Source organism: Podarcis filfolensis (assembly GCF_964270895.1).
Source record: "Podarcis filfolensis genome assembly, chromosome: 6".
In the NCBI taxonomy this organism is placed as follows: domain Eukaryota; kingdom Metazoa; phylum Chordata; class Lepidosauria; order Squamata; family Lacertidae; genus Podarcis; species Podarcis filfolensis.
This window is the reverse complement of record NC_139609.1, coordinates 34074522-34098287: the sequence shown is the minus strand read 5'-3', so window position 1 is coordinate 34098287 and position 23766 is coordinate 34074522. Positions and strand designations below refer to the sequence as shown.

Below are 23766 nucleotides of genomic sequence, written 5' to 3'. Positions count from 1 at the left end.
GAGGAGATTATCGCGAGATGGGACGAATTACAGGCCGAGATTTGCAACTGTGGAAAGGGGAGGGGTTGCGTGCTCCCTTAGGGGGCGGGAGAGGCTCGCGCGATTTCTTCGCGAGCGAGCTGCCGTGGTGACGTTTTAAGCGGGGTGGGCGGCATTACATCTCGCGATAGGTTATCCCCCAAAGCCCTCCCTCTCGCGCTCTTTTTTTAAAACCCCCTCCCCTGGGCGTTTTGACGTTTCTCCAGAGCCGGCGTGTTCGGACAATAGCGGAGGGGAGGAGGCGGCTCTGAGGGAGTTGCCGTCGCGTCTCTCGAGGAGCGCCGTCGTCGCGGCCTTAGCCTCTGAGCCTGCGAGTGAGTCTGTCAGGGCGGGTGGAGTGAGCGCGACGAGGGCCTGCCTCTCTCAGGGGGCAAGGCGCGTAAAGTCGGGCTCGGGCCGCCGTTCGCGGTCGCCTTGTATATAGCGACAAACCCAAGCAAAATTGGTGGGCCTGCGAAGCGCAGCAAAAGTTTTGATAAACGTTGTTAAAACGAAAGAGAAGCGCACGCCCGTGAAACAAGCATGTAAGGTCCCGGAGAAAACCATGAATCCTGATTTCGTATCTGCCCATAACGTTTATATTAAAGCTTTTCCACCTGCTGTTCCCAAAAAACAAACACGTGTTTTTTTCCTCCAGGCGGTGATGTCTTAAATTTGGATGTGGCGGGGAGGGGAGGGGCAAATGTCTCGTGGGTTTCTGGTACTGATGCATAGGCCTCAGAAACACTCCAGGGACTAGATGCTGTCTATAACATGCCCTAAGGGGCTTGCATCCGATTCCCACCCCCAAATTCTGGGAACAGTAGCCTGTGGGTGCTAGAAACCATAGCTCTGCAAGAGGGTGAATGCAGTTCCCAGGATTCTTAAGAGGTGGGGATTTGCTTTTAAGCATATGGTGTGTATTTTCCATGCACCATCTAATCTAATCCTTTCTAAATGCATTACAGTTACAGCATCTTGGACATTTTGGATCAGACAAACTCCTTGGGCTGTATCCAACTGGAATCCATACCCCCCCCTTGTGCTGGACTGAGGGTAGGGGGACACATGTTTTGGGTGTGGTTTCTGCCTGCACAGTGATGCTGTGAAACTCCACTTTCAGCCTTTCAAATGTGCAGGTGGATTGAAGTGCCACTGGCAGAATCTCAGCAGTGCAGAGCCCACACAAGCTGCCACATAACAGCAAGCCCAATTTTGGCTTGAGCAGCTCCAGGCCAGTGCAGCAATCTGCCTGACTCCCTACCTTGGCTACCAAGTGTGTAGCAGGGCTGCTCGTACAACAGGGTTCCTGCTGCTCTGTAAAGTCCCACCAGGCAGTGAGGTAAGGTCAAGGGTTTAAATTGCTTGCAGAGTCCTAGGGCTCATCCACACTTACCTTTGCTCCACATTTCTAGGCACAGGTCCAGGCTTTCTAGTTCTTTTCTTCTTTTTTGCTCCAGTGCTTTCTCCAAAACTTCCTGCTCTTTGCTGCTAAATCAGACCAAACAGCAATCTGCAGAAAACCCATATTGCCATTTACTCCAATTTGGCAGTAAATATCAGGTTTTCCTGGGGAAAGTGGCAGGTGGACCTGTGCCTAGAAAGTATGGAGCAAAAGGTAAGTGTGGATGAGCTCATACTTGGAAGTAAATTTGGTGAATTCAGTAAAGTCTGTTGATTACAAGGGCTCTATTCTGAGTATGACTTAATTGGAGACAATCCTTTATCTTAATCTGTGATCTTAAACTTGCATGTCTAGTTTAGTGTAGTGTTTTTAGACTGTTCTGTAGAATCTTGAGGTTGATTGGAAACTTAACGATTCCTCAATAAGTTCAGTAATTGTGTACAACCTTTGCTGAAACACAGCTTGTCTGCCATTGTTGATGTTCTTTGCAATGTATGACTGCAGGGAAATGTGACACTGGTTCATAGATGACAACTGTGGGTCCCAAAGATACTGCTATGTGGAAAGTGCTTCTTCAGGATAGAAAAGTTTGAAAACCAAAATCCCATTGGCATCAAAAACTTTCCAAAAAAGTATATATAAGATTGGGTTATATTATGTGTTAAGCAGGGAGAAATATATCCCAAAGAGCAGGGTCCATAGAAGAAGCGGTAACTTGCATGTTAGATTTATATTTTTTGTAAGACATACAGTTACACTGTTTTCCTTTTTAGCTGAAAGATTTACGTAGGGTTCACTAGGCAAGATTTAGCGAGTTAAGGGACTTAGTGTTGACACTTTAAGCCTTGATATACGGTAAGTTGCACAATTCTCTCTTAATTCCTTGAACATAGTGATTGGTGGAAACAATGATATGGGGGTATTGTGCAGCTTTTTTTGCCTTCAAGCAGTGGAGATAGAGACAGGCTCAATGCGACAGACATCCTCAAAATAAATCATAATGTGTTTTTTCTGGAATCCACTGCTCATCATAACATCTATTTTGAAGCTGTGAGCTTGCGGGGGGGGGCAAGAAATAGGAATGATCATGGGACAGCCAGAGAAGTTTCATTATCAGAAGTACGCCACAAATTGAAATTTGTAAGATAGCCATTGACCTAGGTTCAAATTGCTGCTTGATATGAAAATAACATTGACCCTGGGCCAACCACTACCTCAGCTGTATACCTACAACACATGATTAAGACTAAAGAGCAAGTGGCAAAGAAACTACACTGGACAAAGGGCGAGTTTAATGTAACAAAAACAACTACAGTACTTATTTTCCATAATGTTTCTAAACTGAAAACCTTGAGATGGTAAGATTTCTAGTATTTGTAAAGATTAATATTTGTTTAGTGACCTCTAGTGGGCATAGTCAGATGGTGCTCATATAAAACACCCAAAGAGTTTAAAACACAGTTTTTCAAAATGTACTAATAAAGTAGCTTGCAAGCGTTTATCCACAATAAGAAGTTGGTTACATTTCATGCAATTTTCCCTGAAGCATAAACATGCTGGCAGTAACATCTAGAGTTCCATACGTTCTTGATCCTGCTTTACAGCTTAATTTAGAGGAGGAGCACTAGATTGTGCACTAACTCATGAACTGCATGTAATCACATGAAGTTCATTATTTCGTGAAAGTGTTCTTGCCCCCCAACAAAGGGGACTAGACTCTTGGAGTGGAGAGCTGCTTGGCTTTTCCCCTGCTATAACAACATAACCCATGCTAGGCCTTCGTTTAATATTCCTGCATTCCACAGGAGGTTTTTTTGGGGGGGGAAGAATGAGAAGAAAAGCCTTTTGGAAAGCAACCATTGAATTATTTATAGTCGGATCTAGACAGGATTTTGTGGTAGCTGAACAGATGTTTCTGAGGCGAATCATCGGCAGTGCTTAAATCATTCTCTACTTTTGTAAATAGATTTAGCCAAGGTAAAACCTTGAGGGAAGCAATATAGTTGTACGATTTGTAAATCTTTTTGAGGATTTGCAGTCAGGTGTGATACAACTTGCAGTACCTTGGCCAAAGGGCTGCTTGCTGGCTGCGTCTAAATGGCTCATTTAATAAGCTGCTGTCAAGTAGAATGGGGGTAGGCTGGGGGTAGGCAACACCCCTCACTACTTGTTTGCAAGGGAAAACACATTCTTGAGTTATGAATACAAATACTGAATATGGTAGTTCTGGGTTATGAAATTATTTGTAACATGCCGTATTATTTGTAACAGGTTCGAAGAAGGGCCTCTTGTGAGATATGGAGTGGCACAGGAATATTAAAACTCAAAGACTTAAGCAACCACCTTTAGTTGTTTCTGATCTGAATAGACAAATTATGCTCAGAGCTATGTAGCTTTCTCTTTCTGTAGAGCTCCTAATGTGTGACATCATCTGGGAATTTTAGTTCAAAACATTTGTCGCTTCTGTCACCCAATTACCTGCCATGGATCTTCCTGCTGGTTAGGTTTAAGGAATCAAATCCAGTCTTTTCTTACTGGATTTCACAGCGCAAGAGAATTGGACTTCTAAGTCTTCTGTAAACTTTAACTTTAGCACTGTGAGTCATACTCCAATGTGTGGGTGGAGAAAAGCCCTTGAGAGTAAGTCTCTGGCATGGATACTTGGAAACACACTCCACCCCCCTGAAATACATTGCATGTGTACAGCTGAAATTTGTGCTGTTCCTTTTTTGGTAAAGTTTTGATAGGAATAATTTTCTTATGCTCTATTTGGGATTAAATAGTGGGATAGACACTAAGTCATGTTTTAAAGTCCTTCTAGAAAGTAAATGAGAAGAGCTCTAATTATTCACTGGTATATTTTTGAGGATGTTTACCTTTTTCTCAACCCCATTACCCATGACATATTTTAATCTGCTGGAAATGCATTGGCTGAATTTTGATGAAATGCTAAACTGGTTCAGTACTTTTAGTATGGCTATAAGGTGGAGTTTTGGAGCTTTCATTCCAGATTAAAGCACAGTTTAGTGTCGCCGCCCCTTAGATACTGGTTAATCTTAACTATGATTAGTTGAAACAAGTCAGCTTCATAAACTACTATATGAAGCTGGCTTGTTTCAACAAACCATAATTAGGATAACTATGGTTTGCCTGAGTTCAGATGACATGGGTAGCTGGAGGAAAAGTGTGGGAGCCTGAAGGCTGATGAGGCTTGTTCTCATAATGCTAAATGAAGTAGTTTCAAAATGTTGGTTGGCTTCCTTAAAAGTACCTGGCAAAAGATAGGCCAGGAAGAGGAATCTTTCTTAGGAGAAGTATTTTACAGTATGTCAAGCAGGAACCTGGAGAAAATGAGAGAAAATTCTTTGCTTTCAGAACAGAACCCTTGCACTCTGATCATGGATTCCATGCAGTTGTTGTGTCATGTTAATTTTCAGCTGCTTAGTGTTCAATATCCTTTGTGTGACATTGAACTGAGTGTCTGAGTAAAATTCTCCACTGATGTACAGTACACAAATAGCATGAGCAGCAACAGAACAGACACTTTTTCTATAAGCTTCAGTGCTCTTCTGTCTTTACTCTCTATTAAGCCCATCACAAAAGTTGGTTTCTATGTTGGTCTTGCCAAAAACAAAGCCAGTGAAAGAATCTAACTAGAGCTTTTACTTGGCAACTGAAAGACAAGGAGAGGATGTTTACACAAAATATTCCCTGCTCAGTTCCAGAACATGATATCCTGAGTTCCTTTCTCACAAAAATAAACTGAGCAGATCAGGATCAGAGGAAACTTCACGTATTGCTGTGTGTAAGGATTGTGGTCAGGTAAGGTCCTGTTTTCCTTTACGAGAGTTATTTACCTTTTAAGTTAGGTGGACAGAACATAGCCCCTGAAACAGCTGTCCAATATGTATCTGTTTCTGCCATAACCTTAAAATTGCCAGACTGTATGTAGGATGAACAACAGCCACCATTTGTGCTGTGGAAGCTGCTCATTCCAACTCCTTCCTGCTCTGGTCGTGCAGAGAAGTGTATAGGAAGAAGACTGTACTAGGATATGTTGAAGGTAGAAGAATGGGGCAGGATGATAGAAAAGAGGGAAGCACCCATTAACTTTTATTTACATAGGTTGGCAAAGTAAGATAATAAGTTTTTTGTAAAATAAGTTCTTGTTGCCTCTCTCTTTGCATACAAAAGCTATTCCTACCAATTCTTTACAGCAAGTTACAGTATGCTATATGATGCCTCACTATATATACCTCACCTTGCTTCCAGTAAAACCACCAGCCTTGGTTTTAAAGGCTAGATGTCCATCTAGACCAGGGACGTCCAACTCCCAATACTGCAATTTTTTTTTGGGGGGGGGGAGATCACTGAGGGGCCAAATATCTACCAGGATCTACCAGGAACACCCTGTGATCTACCAGTAGATTGTGATCTACCTGTTGGACATGCCCGATCTAGACCAATAGATAACTCAAATTCCATGTTTGGGGGGGGGAAGGCTTTACAAATAGAAATTTGTTTTTTTAAAATTTAGATTGACCTGTTATTTACTTTGAATTGTTCACACTACTTGAACTGTTTCGGTTAATAGAATAGATCACATCATTTTGAAGCCATGTTGTAGAAAATAGAATAAGCTCTTCCCTAGGTCTTACCTTCCTATTAACAGGAATATATTATTCAAACAAGCTATAAATACACTTTCTGAAGAAAAGACCAGCTGTATTTTCATCTCATTTGATGGTTATATAACGTGTCAGAAACAGCACAAATACCACCTCGCATGTAAAAAAAGAAATATACACATTACTAATTTTAACTGCAAAAATGTTTTTGATGAATATGTCTGTTTTCTATTGGTAAACTGGTTTGACATAGGGACTTGAATCTATAAAAGAAAAAGAAAGCCAAAATGTCATTTAATAAGTCACACACAGTTTCATGCCAACCCCCTTTCCCACATATGCTCGACTTACAGTGGCATCACTGCTTTTTGTTTTGCTTCACTCACATCTCTGTGGACTAAGTCAAGCAGAATTGTGAAATGGCTCATGAAATATTTTAGAGTTGGTAGGAGGATAAGTACTCACCAACACGTAATGAGAATTGCTCCCTGTTTATTTCCATGAAGAACCTTCTGGTGTAGTGAGAAGCGATACTAGTGAAAGAAGAGGAATGTGTTATTTGGATTGCTTGTGTGTCCAAATTAACTACTAGAGTATGCTGTGTTCCAGAGCAAGGCAAAGGTTTCTGTGCGCACATCTCTGCCCTTTCCATTCATATCTGACACACAGAGGACACAAGTGTCATTGTTGGCATGCCTGCTTTATTTTTGGTAAAAGGTTTCTAGGCCTCTTTCAGACAAAAGTTTCAAGGTAGCTAACCAAAAAATCAGTTGGCTTTAGTAGGATGATGTGGAGTAGGCAATCTACGAGGTATGAGAACTAAACAATTCAGAGGAAAACTATCTTGAGTCACTCCTGAAGGCTATAGAAAATGCTGCAACACAAGTGTAATTTTGCTGGTGGTAGCCTATTCTACTTCCTCCCAATGTCTCTTGGCAGGCTTTCTCCCATCCTCATTCTTCCCCACCCGCCTCAAACATCCATCCATTCCCTTATCTGGACAGCTGTATATGAGAAACTTCATATAATTTCAGCTGTTGCACTTCAGTAGAATTTATCGGGAATGGAATGCTGACTGTCTGTTGGGGTGTGTGGAAGAAAACTGGGAGGGAAGAGAAATGCAATGGGGAGTGCTGAACAGGATCACTCTACACTGCATCTCTTTGTTGCATACCTTACATGCATTTCTTCAAATTATAAGAAAGCTGCAAGGGAGATGGGCAAAGGGAGGGATAAATTCCCCCAAGGACACCCCCAGGCCCTTTGTAATCAGGACTGAATGAGCAAACCGTCTCTTGGCATGGAGCAGCTGTTGAGGGCAGGTTCCAAACTCTCTCTTGGAATTCCGAACATTAGTAGAAAGAAATTCTAGTTTTGATGTCAATGGCAGTTCTATTATGAGAAATTTAAAGGCAAAAAGATAATGCCTTCATGGATGCTCCAAGGCTCTCCTACCCTGAGACTTGGAAAATGATTGATTGTACTGTGCTATTCACCATGTCTGAGAATACAGGCTGGTTTTAAAGGTATCAGAATCCACCGCTTACTGGAATAAGCAAACAAACATAAACTAGAATGCTTGAATTTCACTCCAGTGTGAAATCAATGTAACAAACGGATGATTTTAACTGCTTGGGTTAGGCAGTCAAAAAAGCCTGGATAGAGAATATGTGGTTGGGTTCTCCCTTAACAGGCATGCGAACTGGCTCTCTGGGAAAAAGAAGCGTGAAACTATAATACATAATTTAAGTCATGGTCTTTTGTAAGTCATACTTAATGCGATCTAAGGTTAACTGAAAAGCAACTACTAGCCCCTATTTACTTTTATATTTTCCCTGAAACAATTGAAATTGTTGCTCTTTTGTTGCTTCTGCTGTTTCAGCTACCTGATTGTACTGTCCACCTATATATTGGTGCCACCTGCAACTAAAATGACTGCAAAAAATTGACAGGTTGCTTTTTGTACCCTACTCTATGCTAGGCTTTTTTTTCAACATTTGACATTCCATGAGGAAAGCAAATTCACGCAAAGGCTTAATCTATTTTGTATCTGTCACTCGTGCCTAGAGGGTAGCATGGAAAGTGACTGGTGCTGCGAGGCAATCAATCATTCATTTGTGTTGCTGCTAGAGAAGCACTTGCATTTTGCTTTTATAGGCTGAATGTGAAGAAATCAAAACCAATGTACTGGGAGCAGGAGACATGGCCTGTGTTTTATAAGATCTTTACTTTCCCATAATTTTTGTTGTTAATTGCATGCCATCTCTATCCTGTTAACCGATTCCTCACAACTAAGAAATCAGGGCGTTGTTGTTGTTGTTTTTATCTAACAGTTTCATTTTTCACACTTATTACTTTATCACAGTGTACAAAATTTGACCAGTGTCTGAAATACACAGGTCCATGTACAAAAGGAAAGTGGGGGTTAAGGTTTTTCCTCCCCTATCAGCGATTCATTCAGATTCAGAGGGAGAAGGACATTGAACAGTTAACTGCAGAAAGGGAACACTGCAGAGTTTTGGCTGTAGTTAGCTTGGGAAGTGACGTCTTACAGCATTTGCTGTTCTAGAAAGAGCACAGACACGTAGTATAATTGGGAGGGCTCTGGGTGGCAGTGTCTCTACCACTGTGTATATTTATCTGTATGAAACAACCAAGAAGGGGAGAATGTAATAAGCAGTCTGCCCGCTGCTTACTAAAACTGCTGCTCTTGTGACTTCTGTTAACGCTTTTCCAGCAACATCGCAAGCTGAGAAACTGGACGCTGTTATATAGAAGGAAATAAACTTTGTGAAGGTTCAGTATGGGAAAGGATTATTATTCTGTTCTTGGGATTGAAAAGGGAGCATCTGATGAAGACATAAAGAAAGCTTACAGAAAACAAGCCCTTAAATGGCATCCAGATAAGAACAAATCTCCCCACGCAGAAGAAAAATTCAAAGAGATTGCAGAAGCTTATGAGGTGCTGAGTGATCCCCAAAAAAGAGAAATTTATGATCAGTATGGAGAAGAAGGTAAAAGAATTTTATGTACTGTAGTTTTAGCTTAAAATAGAAAGCTTTTTTTTAAATGTCAGATGCAGTGAGGCAGTTTTTAAGAAGCAGGTTTGAGCAATTAGATGTAGTAACATAGTTTGAGGGTTCAAGTCTTGCTTGAGAGTCTAATACTTCTATGGAATGTTCTAATTTAGGTTATTTTCTATGTGAATCTATTTGATTCATCTGTCAAACATGTTAGTAGATACTGTTTAATTTATGTTACAAAAACTTTGCAATAGTGTGCTGAGTTTGTCTCACTCTTCCAAGGTAGCATAAAATATATGGGTATAATTTTATTAAAATAAGCTTTTATTAAAAATGGCCCTTCTCAGCCAGGGTCCAGGTGTCCAGACTCCAGCCAATATTGGCAGCTTGCCTGGAAAGGAAAGAATTTGTCTGATGTCATGAAATACTAGGACAAGTTTTCAGCTTAATTGTAAACAGTGCTAAAGTGCCAAGGAAATGAGGCCCAGAAGCCGTGTGTTTAGCTTAAAACGATTATGTTAAAATAATTTAGTTTAGATGGATTCTTAGAACTTTTGGAACTGGGTTGCTACCTTTATGGTTCAAAATTTTGTTCAAATGCTGACCTAAGCTGGCTTCATTACAATAACGTATGTCAATGAAACAAGACTTTTCACTTTATGTGAACACTTAATTGATGAGCTCTTGATGATGATTGCTCTGAGAAGTTTGAATTCATCACAAATCTACACATTTCTATAAATGCTGGTTCTACTTGAAGTTTTAATACTGAAGGTCCAGGATCACTGTTTCTCTTGTAGTCATTGGACTTCCATGAGGCCTTGAAACAAGTGGGTTCCTTATTCTTAGTCAAGGATCAGCATTCTTTAGGCATTCACATGTTCTTTAGTCCCCTTTTCATTCCTACCTTCTTTTCCTAATTATAACAGTGTGTGTGTGTCTGCTTCTTTCCCAGCCAATATCAGCATGGATTTTCTACTCGTTCTGTGAGAAATTAAAATGAAAGGAATAGAAGCAGCTGTCACCAAACATAAAATCATGCCTAATATTTCTGTGTAACACATTAGATATTTAATAAGCTTATAAAGCTTTAAAGCTTGGTGAATGCAGCAGCTTTACTACTGCCCAGGACATGGGCAGACTGTGGGTCCAGAGCCCCTTTTTATAGCCATGGGACCCGGTGTCCTTTCAGTAAAACCTATCCATTATCTATTCTAGGAAGTGTCATTCCGCTAAGCACATGGTATGGTTTGTCAGCCCGCTTGGCATTAGTACTACATCTGTATATGATCATCATGCTCATCATAGCTAAGAGACTAGGTTTAGCCTGAAAAGCCATTTTAGCAACCTATTTTTATTTACTGAATATTTTCTCAGCTTGGAGAAAAGACTTGATTTTTGTTTTCATGGTTCTAAGTCAACGCAAATAAGATTTTTGAAAGTAGAGTTTTAAAACCTTTCTAGAGATTTGTATTCTTACATTTCTGAATCCCATCCTAATGTAAATTTGATTAAAATCCATGACAGCATATTTTCTCTCCTAACTTTGGGTACTACATCCCCAGCTTGAAAACATTCATGTTCTTTTCTATTCATTCTCTCTCTCTCTCTCTCTCTCTCTCTCTCTCTCTCACACACACACACACACACACACACACACACATTCTACCAAGCAGCAGATGACATTTAGAACCAAAGAGTATAGAGTTATGGCCCACAGCCTTCTCATGCAGAGTCTGCTTAGGTGTTTTGAAGATAGACTAGAAAGCTAAGAAACTGTTTAAATTTAGGATGGCTGCGTAGGTGTAATTAATCACAGAGTGTAGGTGGGTGCCATAACGTTGGAAGAAATGGCAGGCTTGAAATAGCTGAGGTAACTGTCAGCATGAGTGTGATAGCATAACTTCATAAGATCTCTTTATAAATATCACTTTGCGTAGCTTGCAGTACTTTAGCATTTTCTAATTTCTTGGGCTGTAGTCTATTCAAAACTTAGAAGTAGGTCCAATTAAACTCAGCTGGGCTTCCAAATAAATGCATGTAAGATTGGGCTGTGTTATATTTGATGTGTGGCCCAATCCAATGGTTGCTTCCTCAAAGTAGACCCTACTGAATACTCTAAAGTAAGTCCCATCATTAAATGTATACATGATTATAGTTGGAGATTGTGCCTTGCATTTCTAAACCAGTATAATAATAATAATTTAATTACTGTACCCCACCCATCTGACTGGGTTGCCCCAGCCACTCTGGGTGGCTTCCAACATGTATAAAAACATAATAAAACATTACACATTAAAAGGCTTGCCTATAATGGGCTACCTTTCAATATTTTCTAAGGGTTATATAGTTACTCATCTCCTTGACAACTGATGGGAGGGTGTTCCACAGGGTGGGTGCCACTACAGAGAAGGCCCTCTGCCTGGTTCCCTGTATTTAAGGTTGGCATTGTTAAACTTATTTGTACCCTTTTGTAGGACTGAAAGGAGGAGCTGGAGGGCCAGATGGGCAAGGTGGTACTTTCCGGTACTCCTTTCATGGAGACCCACATGCCACATTTGCAGCATTTTTTGGTGGTGCGAATCCTTTTGAGATCTTCTTTGGAAGAAGGATGCCTGGTGGCAGAGACACTGAAGACATGGAAGTGGATGGAGATCCATTTGGTTCCTTTACTTCTTTCAATATGAATGGATTTCCAAGGGAAAGAAACACTGTTGGTAGCCAACCCCGTCGTAAGCAAGATCCCCCTATTGTTCATGAACTCAAGGTATCACTGGAAGAGATTTACCATGGATGCACAAAAAGAATGAGAATTTCCCGAAAACGGCTCAACCCAGATGGTAGAAGTGTCAGAACGGAGGATAAAATCCTCACTATTGATATCAAGAGAGGATGGAAAGAGGGCACCAAAATTACATTCCCCAAAGAAGGCGATGAAACACCTAGCACCATACCAGCTGATATTGTGTTTGTTATTAAAGATAAAATACATCCTCATTTCAAAAGGGATGGTTCAAATATTGTCTATCCTGTCAAGATCAGCTTACGAGAGGTAAGTATCTTGTTACGCTTTGGAATGGTATTGTTAAAACTTCATGCCATCTGTGCTTCAAACTTGTTCACGTTGTTTTACAGTCAAAGCTGAGTCAAACTTGATAATAGCCCATAGATCAGGCTTCCTAAAACTCGGCCCGCCAGATGTTTTTGGCCTACAACTCCCATGATCCCTAGCTAGCAGGACCAGTGGTCAAGGATGATGGGAATTATAGTCTGAAAACATCTGGAGGGCCGAGTTTGAGGAAGCCTGCCATAGATGATGTTGTTTGATATATATGTAGACACCCGGATAATGGGCGTGATTCACCTAACGAGTCCTGTCAGCGCAAGCCCTGCAGAAGAACTTCCACTTGCACAACGGGGCTTTCCCCTCTCCTCACCCCAGTGCCCCCTTCAACCAGCATGCCCCAAAATCAACTCCGGTGGAATGTTGGGAGAACTCCCAGAGCAGCACCCAGGGAGGAGGAGAGGGGGATAATTCCATCTGGCAAGCTGCAGTGCTTGCATTGAGGGCACTTCCACCATGGTGTAACACTGGATTCCACCCACTGTGTTGAATAGTTCAGGACCATTTGGAAGAAGGATGACTGCTAATCTTTGACTTTAGCATGTCATAACAGAGTGTAAGATAAAATGTCCAAAGCTAACACTGTACGTCATTATTCTGGTTGCTGCTTGTGCCATCTCTTGCTTTCCCCTCGTTGCCATTTTCTGTTCTATTCTGGGTTGAATCCAATGCTAGTCCAACTTGGAGTAGACCCACTGAAGTTAAAGGATCTGGCTAACTCAGGTTCATTTACTTCAATGGATCTACTCTGAGTAGGGCTAGTATTGGGCACAACTCTCTGCCTGCAACAAAAGTTAGTCATGTACTCAGTTGAGCCTACCTTTTAACTGGCTGGGATGTTTTCTGATTCTGTTCAGAGGCTCTTTGCAGTATGAGGATGTGGCATCGCTCTGCAGCGTGATAGAAAGTGTGTTGGTCTAAAAGGTTATTGGAACACAAATGCAGAAACCCAAAACGGACTCATGAGCAAAACTCCCACCAGAATGCCTCTGGGGGGTGGGGGAAGCACCCACCTACACTCTAATAACGTTGCAGATTTTTAAAACAGCAGAGAAATCAGTGCTGTGTGGACAACAGGATCTGCTTTGCTTCTAATTTTGTAGCAATTGAGTAGTTGGATACAAAATGGTGCAGTCATGCAAACCAACACTTGGCCAATGTAAGCAACAGTATACTTAGCAGAGATGGCACAGGTTTAATTTTAAACCAATGCTTTTATATAAATGGGTGTTAAATTGATGTATATGTACATTATGTTGCAGTTAGAACTAAACAAGCAAAATGAAATAGAACAAAACTAAACTAAACTAAATAGCACTATGAGCTATGCCTTACAATAATATTACAGATACTGTGTAAATACCTCTCTATAGTGAATCTAAGCAACTAATATTTTGCTAATTTTATTTTGAATACAGCTTAGGCCACGCTTTTTTGTTTTGTTTCAAGTACAATTAGTTAGAGAGTCTGGCGTTCCTAATAGGTTGGCTGACAGTGGTTTACTGGGATTCTTACATGAACACTGAATTCCGTGCATGTAGGACTCCTTCATTTTTGTCCATGGGTTGCAAAACGAGTGTAGTGCACTTATGCTTTGCATGAATAGATCAGGGATAGGCAACATGATGCCCTCTGTATTTGGAACTAAAACTCCCACCCACCCCATCCACTGTAACCACTGATAACAAATGAAGCAAGTTGTAGGCAGCATTATCTGAAGGGTACCATGTTACCTACATCTGGCATAGATGGTTCCTACCTCAAGGAGAAGATGGATGGTGTCCAGTAGTAACCAGTGGGGCTGCATTGCTAACCTGACTTGCCAACACCATGAAGTCACTGCTGGTTAGCAAGAGGAGGAGTGGCAAAGCAGCAGGGAGTTTGGTATGGGTGCAGCCAATCTGATGCCTTTGCACTACACAGAGGTCCCCATTGCCTTGCCCCTCTCCCTCTTGGTAATGGGCAGCAATGCATGATATTGGAAAACTAGGTCAGCAAAGCAGCTCCACCGGCCACCGCCCTGCCAACCACTACTGGTAGTGCTTATATGCACAAGAAGCTCCATGTAAAGCAGGGATGGAGAGCCTGTAACCCTCCAGATGTTGTTGGATGCCAACTCCCATAAACCTGAGCCTGCAATGTCATTGGTCATATAGGAGTGGTCACAGGTTAGCCACTTCTGCTCTATGTAGTGGGAACTGTTCAGCTATGTTTGCTTATTGTTTTCCATTTACAAAACCATTTATAGTTATGAATTGCATACATAAGATTGTGCTGTAAGAATTTGGGCTGCACAGTAATTATTTGTATAAGATTCAATCTCTGCTTCTGAAAATTACACTCTAGGCTTTACTTGAAAATACGTTTACTTGTAGTGTTTCTAGCATTACCAATACACCCAACATAGAGTAACAGTATAGGATGTATAATACTGTAACTGTATTTCTAAGTCAAAACAAAAAATTTTTTTTGTTTTGACTATGGCAGACCAACACGGCTACCTATCTGTAACTGTATTTCTAAGTTATATTTCATAGATACTTATCTTTCTTTAAGTGCTTTACAAAAAAAATGTCCTGCTGCTTCTGATTTGGCTTTTTAAACTTATTTTTTAGGCCTTGTGTGGCACCTCAATCAATGTACCAACAATAGAAGGTCGAACCATACCTATGACAGTAAATGAAGTTGTAAAACCTGGAATGAGAAGAAGAATTATAGGATATGGCTTGCCATTTCCCAAAAATCCCGACCAACGAGGTGACTTGATTATAGAATTTGAAGTAACCTTTCCAGACAGTATAGCTCCAGCATCAAAAGAAGTACTCAGGAGAAATCTTCCTGTTTCATAAAACAACCTACTTTTTTGAACTTGTTCCAAAAGGACACTGAAAATTGAAGAGTTGAGGTTTATGCTGTAAAAGTGCAATCTATAACTGTGGAACTTAACTTTTTTGTGTGTGGATTGGGGAGAGAGTTATGCAGTGCTGCATGAGAATAGGAGGCAAAAGTACAAAATACTTGCAATCAAGTATGAAGCTAAAACCATTTGCTGTGTATTGGATTTTCCTTTTCAAAAAGTTTTATCCAGTATTTGCTTATAAGTAAGATGTATTTTTGTGTGTGTAAGGGGGGCACTTCTGTGCATATCTCATATGCACAGAATCATGAAGTGCTTGAGTTTTAAAGCACTTTATTTCAGATATTTCTTTATCATCTATGTGAGATTATTATATTGCAGGATCAGAAATCGGAATTCGTAGTATGAATCTATGTAACGTTTGCAATATTTATGTTGTGTATATGCCAATTCGCTATGTTTACATTGCACACAGCAGAAGGCAGGAAATCTCACTTGAAATGTTCATGAGCCCGAAGGGTAAGTTTTTTTTCTGCATTGTTTTTGGATTCCTTTCCTCAGTATTCTACAGATGCTTGCCTAACAGAAAATTATATGTGCCATTCCACAGTCATACATATATGTACCATGTCATGAACATGCTCCAAACCAGAACACACAGTGGGTGACTCAGTAGTTGCCAAATATTCAGGGTCTAACCCCTACCCTACATTTACGCAGCCTCCACTCCTATCCAGCCCAGGCCAAGAGACTTCCAGACTTCACCTGACGTTCCTAAGATTCCAAGGGAACAAGGGTCAAAGCAATACCCTCTGCTGTCTGACCTTATTCTAAAAACACAGTACCGGGTAGGGAACTAAGCAGTCAAGTATTGGATTTAGTACCAAGGCATTACCTAAATAAAGCTCGCGCACACACACAAAATTCCAAAAGGAGGTACATTTATTTGATAAAAAAAACATTAGTGAGAACAAATATATTTGGGCAATTATGTCAGATCAAACAAACTGTGCTAAACCAGCCAGTTCTGTACATATCAATAAAATCATTGGCTTCGCAGGGACAAAAGCATACAACACAGAGCAAGGTAATCTAAATATGATCCGAAGGTGGGATGTTCCCTGCCAAAAGTAAGGGCCTGCTTTCTTCTAAAAGGCACAGCGACCTAGGTAAATCTTGTTAACCTGTAAAAAGGCCTCAAGACCCCCCAACTTTCTGGCACTTTAGGCTACATGCTTTCCCACCAAACCCAGCTCAAGCAACCATTCCAGTCAACAAGCTCACAGCTGATATACCAGATTTCCATATGGAAAAAATGTGACAGCAGTTGCTTTAATGTCCATTAAAACATATGTCCAAATTGTGGAACCTGCCTGCTGAGAGAGGGGGTCTATATAGAAGGGCTATCTGAACAAATGTCAAGGGAATGGGCCTATTTCAAGCACACTAACTTCACAATCTTTCACAGTTTAACCCCCTTGAAACTTCTGTGGTCAGTAAATTAGTAGTTCTCGGTCCCACTTAAGAAGTTGTAAGCTTGTTCTGAATTATCTAAACGAAGGGAAGAAAATGCCCTCAATTATAGTTTTCTAAAAGAAAAGAAAAGGAATCTATAGGGCTGGTACCCTTGGATGGCAAAAATTAACAAGTAAACATCCTTTTAGCATTTGTCTCTAAACTTGCTGCAATATTTTAACATCTGAAAGTCATATTCTTTAAAGAAAATAAATGATTTTATGTACATAGAAATGTGCTAGGTAGCTGCACTGTTAACCAACAGGGTAATTAACAATTTTGTATGCTTTTATGTAAAAAATTAATTATGACACCCATTCCCTAAGCAGTAGCCATCTATAATGCAGAATAGTTATAATGGGGGGCATTCTAGAAACTACCCATTTGAATGAATTGGCAACATTTAATAAGATTTTATACATGGGATGTGAAGAAATATGTACATTCTGAAAGTAGAAGGATCCAGAACTTGCATTCGTGACACTAGCACTCATGACACTAAAAGTGAGAAAGTAGAAAATGGCTGCTTCATCCTTATGCATATTGTTTATGCATTTACATATCATTCATGATCTGTATTGCATTTATATGTTTTTTAATTAAATATATTGTTTCTAACTTGTTTTTTCTATTTTTGTAATTTCAACTGAGTTGGGTGCGTGAGAGCAAATGCATGTTATTATTATTTATCTATGACTTTATTGAATTTATATCCTGCTCTTGCTTCCCAGGGTAGCAGACAACAAGGGATAAAAACAATTCCAATATAGATGTAGACTGGGAAGGAAATCAACTTAAATGACTTTTTGAAAAAGGAATGTGTTTCTTATGTGCCAAAACCCAACAAGGATGACATCTGCTTAATACTTAAAGGGATGGAATTCAGAAGGGTAGATGCCACAATGATAAAGGCCCAATTCCTGTCTTACTAGCCAAAGCTGGTGAAAGGTACCCCTAGCCACAAGGCCACCTAGGTCTCTAAGCATCCAAGATGGATCCAGAAACACCCCCAGACTATGAACCTCCTTCAGGGGAAGTACAACCCCATCAAAAGCAGACAATCACCCAATTATCTGGACCCAGAAACCACTTACCCACAGGATCTCCATTTTGCCAGGATTCAGGGTGAGTTGGTTGGTCTTCAGCCGGCTCAGTAGAGTCCAGGCACTGGTCCAGGGCTCTCAGATGAGTGTCATTGCCATTCTAAGAGAGCAAGGTGAGCCTTTTTATAGAAAAATAGCACTGCCTGTAGTACAGCTGCCAGGGGCCTGGAAGAATAACCTAATGCTATTATCTGAAACCAGCTTTGAAAATGGGATCCGAAAGATAGGTTATAGGGTTGTACTCCCCTGATAAAGATGATCCATCAGGGAAGCCAAAGCTGATTGAGTCCCATAACCAGTCCTGCACCCAGACTGAAATGGGTCAAGATAATCTGTTTCATCCAAAAGTACTTAGAGTTGGTGTGCACAACAACTCTCTGAATCATCTTTTCTAAGAAGAGGATGGACAGCATGCAACTGGATGTGAGTTGTCAAAAACCAATGGCTATTTAAGAGTTTGTTTAGTAACAAACTATAGCTGCAATATTAGGACTGCAATCTTATGTACACTTGAGAGTAAATACACTTTTCAACATTCAGTAGTGACCCCCTCCCCTTTTTATATGTTAAAGTTTAACAATAAAATAGTTCAGAATCCAAGAGAAAAGTAGATATAAGTAATAGTACAATCTCTAGAACACATGAAGACTAGTGTGCATTCAAGGTTTAATCCTAGGTAAGATGACCCTTTAGATATGTGGAATGCTGGCTGTTTAAGGGCTGTAAATGTCAAAAAGAATGCTAATAGGCAGCTGAGTTAAGATCAGTTACATGCTGTGTGGTCTGCTCCTGTCAGAATAGGCTGCAGCAGTAGCTTCCAAACAATCTTCAAGAGCAGCTCAATGCAGATCACATTACAGTATCCAAAATGAGATGTTACTAAAGAATGGCTAAAATTCTGATGAGAAAGGGATATAACTTGCTTCCCAGCTTAAAATGGCAAAAGGTGTACTCCTTGCCACAGCTGTCACCCAACAAGCACCAAATCAGAGTTGAGTCACTCTCTGAATAAGAAGTCGCTTTTTGAGTGGGAATTCAACTTCTGAAAGAACAGAGAAATTCAGTCTCCCTGCATTGCTGCTCTCTGTCTTATCTGGATTCAGGGAATCTTGCTGTTTTTTATTTGATATAAATAGATGTCAGCAGCATATAATGCTGCTGTCTACACTTATGTAATACATCCCTTTGGTAAATGTACAATAATGTTAAATATAGTGTTAAAAAGCAGAGAGGCTAAGATAGAACCATCTGGAATCAAACAGGAAGGAAGGAACAGAGCCACTGCAAATCGGTTTATCCACTGTTGGTTTTCGGAATTCAAATGCTCAGCAGAAATTGAACTTACTGAGTCCCTGCTGGAGGAGCACACTTTTGCCCTGGATATAATCACAATGAGACTATAAGTTTAGCAAAATAAAAAAGCTATGTTTATTATAAGAAATGCATGATAGGAAAGATCCCCGTTCTATCTGACTTTGGTAGAGATGCCTTGAGCCATGCTTGCTTTTGCAACTCAGCAGGAGAGATGCAGAAAATATTTCCTTGCGGAAGGTAAGGATGAAGAAGGAAGTAGGAAATTTGTTAAATTTGGTTTAAAAGTGTGACACTTACTTTAACAACTTCATGGTGAGTACTGGCACCTATTTTTCTAGACAAGAAGCACTGCTTAAGAGTATCATTTTAGCACCCAAGGGAAGGACAACACAGGTTAAATCAGAAAGGACCACCTAGGAAACTCGGAGGTTCCTATTTCTATGTACTCTTTCCCACGCAGACACATTAGCCTCCAGTGCAAGCTGAGTTGCATCTCAATACTTCCTACACTCCCAATTGTCTTAGCTGGTAAAAGTGTGTCAGATGCTTCTGAGTTTATAAGTTAATTAAGAAGAGCAAGCAGGTTCACATTCTCTTACAGGAAGAGGCACAGACAGTTCATTAGGGTAACTAATTGAAGAATATTTTACATTCTGACTGGTATGGATCTAGAAAACCTGATCCAAGAGTTTCTCGGAGCTACGTAGGTCTCAGCATTCCAGGTGCCAGGGATTGGATGAGCTGAGAAAAAGTGAAGGCAGAGAAAGATCTCTTTTCCTCCCAGTCATAATGACATAGCTGTCACCACTATTGCAGCCCCCACAGCTGCGTACGAAGGAGTTGGACGGCTCACATGTGAGGTGCTGACAGTAGAAATCTCAGAGAGAAATATGCATATATTTCTACAAGCTTTCTGCAATGTTGCTCATAACTATTATCCCCAATCTGAATCGAGGCTTGGATGTTTACTCATCACATAGACCAACAGCTGCTGGATGCTTTCCAAACTTTTCATGTTGGTGACAGACTTTTTAAACATGCATTATTTTGTGATACAGCAATTCAGTTTCACCAGAAAACCGGAGGTTCAACTAACTCCTTTCCAGTCCCAGGAGGAGCGTGAAGAGCTTTCGCATGACATTGTAGCAGACACGCTAACATGTGACGACACACATTTGGGAAAGCTCTGCTGTAGACTTTCCAGGCATAGATAGCCAGGAAACAAGATACCATTGTGTCTAACTATTCCCCATCACCTGCACGTAGCATCCAGTGTGTTGGATTAGGGGGCTGTGTTTGTAGGGAAATGTGTAACGTCATGACAGTGTCTCATGCATTTGTTTTATTGGATGTTAGCTAGGGAAATGCATGGGTCGGCAACGCTCATTTATTTAGCTAGGTCTTTAATTAATGTTTACTTGGGTCTTTAAAGCTGCCAGCAGTGTAGTAGCTTGGACAGGGCTCAACCAGGGGATGCTGTCTGTAGAAGTCTGAGGAACCTTCGGTACCCATCAGTTGTCTGTCAAGGGAATAATATTTATTTATTTCTGCTACCACAAAGAGTTTTTCCTGTCCATTATGTGGTGACAAAGCTGGGTTCCTTACTCAATTATCCTGTAATTAAGCTTAGTACCAACTAACTGAAACAATTGCATATTCCTTCCTTCCCTCCCCTTTTTTGTTGTTTTCCCTCCATCAAACGTTAGAATGTAAGCTCAATGGGTCAGGGAGTGGGGCTCTTGCGCTCTGTATAACACTATGCACAGTGATTGTTTCACGCAGATAAATCACTGTCTCTTATAACACACAATGAACTGTAAATCTGGGCCTGGTTGTTTGCAGAGTTTATGTAAACATTAAAGTGGGAGAATGCAAAATACTGAAATTTGTAAAGTAGTCCTGTTGACCTCTAGTATCATTTATAGCAATGTCCTGAACAGTCAGTGTAAATAATTTATATAAATGAAGTTTGGCAAGAATCCTTGTCTCCATAAACTTATATACTTAATAGCATTTTCTATTGTGATCATCTTGATCAATATTTATTAGTCACCATGATGTGGTTTAAAAGTGTGTTTCATTTTATTGCTTCTAAATGAAAACCTAGGAGAGAGCAGACCACAAGTCTAAAGTTCTTCCATTTCCAAATGTAGGTGCATGCTTTTTTTGAGCACTTCACTTCTTTTTTTAAAATGACCTAATACATTTCCTTTAAATAGTTTTCCATTAAGAGAGATCTTACAGTTAGTGTATATTATACACATTGTATATTATATGAAATCAAGTTACAACCTGGCTATTGCCTGGATTGATTTACCTGTTTCTCTGTTTACCTTGACCTCAGCCATTAGATGAGTTGCTGTGATTTGTTCATATAATTTCACTACAGTACTGTCTGCCAACTTTCCATTATTCCATTATTTTGCATACAATCCTTCAGGATGTTTGTGTATGAAGGATGGGTGCATGGTGGAAGTAGGTCTGAAGGAAAGGGCAAAATAACAAACCTGTAACAGAACTGTAAGACAATAAGTGGCCTGTGTGGTTAATTGTGAAACGGGTGCCAGAGGCAAGGAGTCTAAGAGATGGGAGTCAAGAAGATCTAGATGCAGAGTTTTGGGCGGAAAGCGGGAATATATTAGTACAACCTAATTGGCCACTACTGTGGTCCGCTCCTATGCAGAATTTGTTTGAAATAAACCCTACTGATACCTGTAGACAGGATGTAAGCTTCATGCTCAACCCTATGCGTGTTTTCCTTGGAAGTTCCAAGTGGAATGGTTGCGCAGTGGTAATTTTAGACTCTGGACTTAAATCACCTTATGATTCCTTGTGACACACAATTTAATTGCAATTTAAGTGTTCATTTATTTCTAATTGTGGAAAGCCAACCAGTGGGGTTTTGACCTTCAACTGCAGATTGACATCCTAGGCCCTTTTAAAATGTGGCTCTTTTGGGTGGGGGCGGGGATGTGTTATTGGGTTGTTGTTTTTATTTTGATTATATATATTTTGGTTTTTATGTTGATCTTTTCTGTGAACTGCCCTGAGACCTCCGGGTATATGGCAGTATATAAATTCAATAAATACTACTACTACTACTACTACTACTACTACTACTACTACTACTAACAATCTGTGCTGATGGCACCCCTGAAGTGGCCTCTAGTCCACAAAGCAATATGCAGCACCAATCCTTCTTGTCTTTAAACTACCAAGGACTTGTGTTGTTCTGTTTCGTTTCATTGCTGAAATTTATTTATGGAGGACATCTCGTCTGCTGCCTAGCCTGCCAAGCAGTAAACGTTTGCCCATGTTGGACGAAAAATTGCTGCATTGCAAGGAGTTGGACTAGATGCTCATCATGGTCATAGGAGCCAAGTCCTAGGGGACCTCCCCAAATAAAATATTTGAGGTGGCTGGGCTCCCTCAAAGTTGATGGGCATTGCCATTCAAATGATGTGCAAGTGCCGTGTCATGATCAATTATGTGGTGCGGGGCTTACCTGGGTTCCCCCGAATATTTTATTCAAGTTGGCAACCCTGCTCCTGGTCCCTTCCAACTCTACGATTCAGGTTACCTGGGTGGGCGCTGCCATCCGAAGCACAAACTGCAGAGAAGTGAGCAAAAATGTATAAATCTAAATTAAATGCTGGAAATGTAAAGAGAAAGAAGGTTCTTTTTATCATATGTGGTGGTCTTGTAGTACAGTTAGGGCTTACTGGGAAATGATATATAATGAAATTAAAAGGATGTTTAAAATAATGTTTGTAAAAAAACCAGAAGCCTTGGGGGGGGGGGAATTATAGGGACAGAATTAAAGGGGCACAGGTGGCACTGTGGTCTAAACCACTGAGCCTAGGGTTTGCCGATTGGAAGGTCGGCAGCTGGAATCTCTGTGCAAGTAGATAAATGAGGAAAAGAGAGCCAAAAAAAATCATATAAATAAGATAAAATCTAATGGCAAAATCATACGTGGTGGGATTGCAAGATTATCAAAAAAATTTGGGAAATGATAGCGGCTTAGTCATGCTGGCCACATGACCCAGAAAAACTGTCTGTGGACAAATGTTGGCTCCCTTGGCCAGTAAAGCGAGATGAGCGCTGCAGTCGTTTGCAACTGGACTTAACTGTCAGGGGTCCTTTACCTTTACCTTTTTTTATAGGGACAGAACTACCTAAACTGTATAGAAACTTATTTGTGTATGCAACTACAGCGGCAATAATGTTACTTGCCCCAAAATGGAAAGAAGCAGAAGTCCCAGCAAAGGAAGAATGGATACAAAAACTTATGGAATATGCAGAAATGGCGAAACTTGCCGGAAGAGTGAAAAATCAAGATAACAAACTTTTTTTTTAATAAAAGAATGGAAATGATTTATTGAATATTTACAGATAAATTGCAAACAGATAAGAACATTGGCAGGATTACTGTGATAACCTGCAGTTTCGTAAGAGTATATATTTAAAGAAGATGAATAAATGAGCAAATTAAGTTAATTTGGATATGCAGAAGATATTAAAAATAAATTTAAGGAACCGCAGGAAGAGGGGGGGGGAGTCAAGTTTTGAAATGTCAAAAGGATTGTAAAATCAGTGAAATGTATTAACCTGAAAAGTATAAATAAATAAATAAAAGAGAGACGTGAGCTGCTCCCAGAGCTTACCCTGCTTGACTTCGGATGGTTTAGGGTTGCAGTGCTTTGGTGAGGACTGCAGCCTTAAAGGGGCAGGTACTCTTGTGTGCTCAGCGTCCGTCCATCCATCCCTGGCGCGGCT

General features: G+C 40.4%; 1 protein-coding gene and 1 long non-coding RNA gene across 7 annotated transcripts; one reads left to right on the top strand and one right to left on the bottom strand.

Annotated features, from left to right (window-relative positions):
* Window positions 1-41: 41 nt before the first annotated feature.
* DNAJB4 (DnaJ heat shock protein family (Hsp40) member B4) lies at window positions 42-17188 on the top strand. 6 transcript variants are annotated; one of them, XM_083621053.1, is made up of 5 exons: window positions 206-353; window positions 987-1074; window positions 8789-9065; window positions 11552-12126; window positions 14814-17188. In XM_083621053.1, exons 3-5 carry the CDS (start codon window positions 8855-8857, stop codon window positions 15045-15047), a joined length of 1020 nt encoding a protein of 339 aa, XP_083477179.1. In that variant the 5' UTR covers window positions 206-353; window positions 987-1074; window positions 8789-8854; the 3' UTR covers window positions 15048-17188. The 6 variants fall into 6 exon arrangements, 5 of the variants coding, with proteins under 5 accessions (XP_083477180.1, XP_083477177.1, XP_083477179.1 ...); XM_083621054.1 differs by lacking the exon at window positions 987-1074 and having other exon boundaries at window positions 42-563; XM_083621051.1 differs by lacking the exon at window positions 987-1074 and having other exon boundaries at window positions 107-353.
* Window positions 6517-23754, bottom strand: LOC310765699. The gene is made up of 3 exons (XR_014549748.1): window positions 23655-23754; window positions 13019-13088; window positions 6517-6584 (listed from the first exon to the last, which is right to left on the bottom strand). It is a non-coding gene; the product is annotated as an uncharacterized lncRNA (long non-coding RNA).
* Window positions 23755-23766: the final 12 nt, after the last annotated feature.

Coding starts and splice junctions, on each gene's coding strand:
- DNAJB4 (XM_083621054.1), top strand. CDS start 8,855: ATGGGAAAGGATTATTATTCTGTTCTTGGGATTGAAAAGGGAGCATCT. Junction 9,066..11,551: donor TGATCAGTATGGAGAAGAAG/GTAAAAGAATTT, acceptor ACCCTTTTGTAG/GACTGAAAGGAGGAGCTGGA. Junction 12,127..14,813: donor TCAAGATCAGCTTACGAGAG/GTAAGTATCTTG, acceptor CTTATTTTTTAG/GCCTTGTGTGGCACCTCAAT.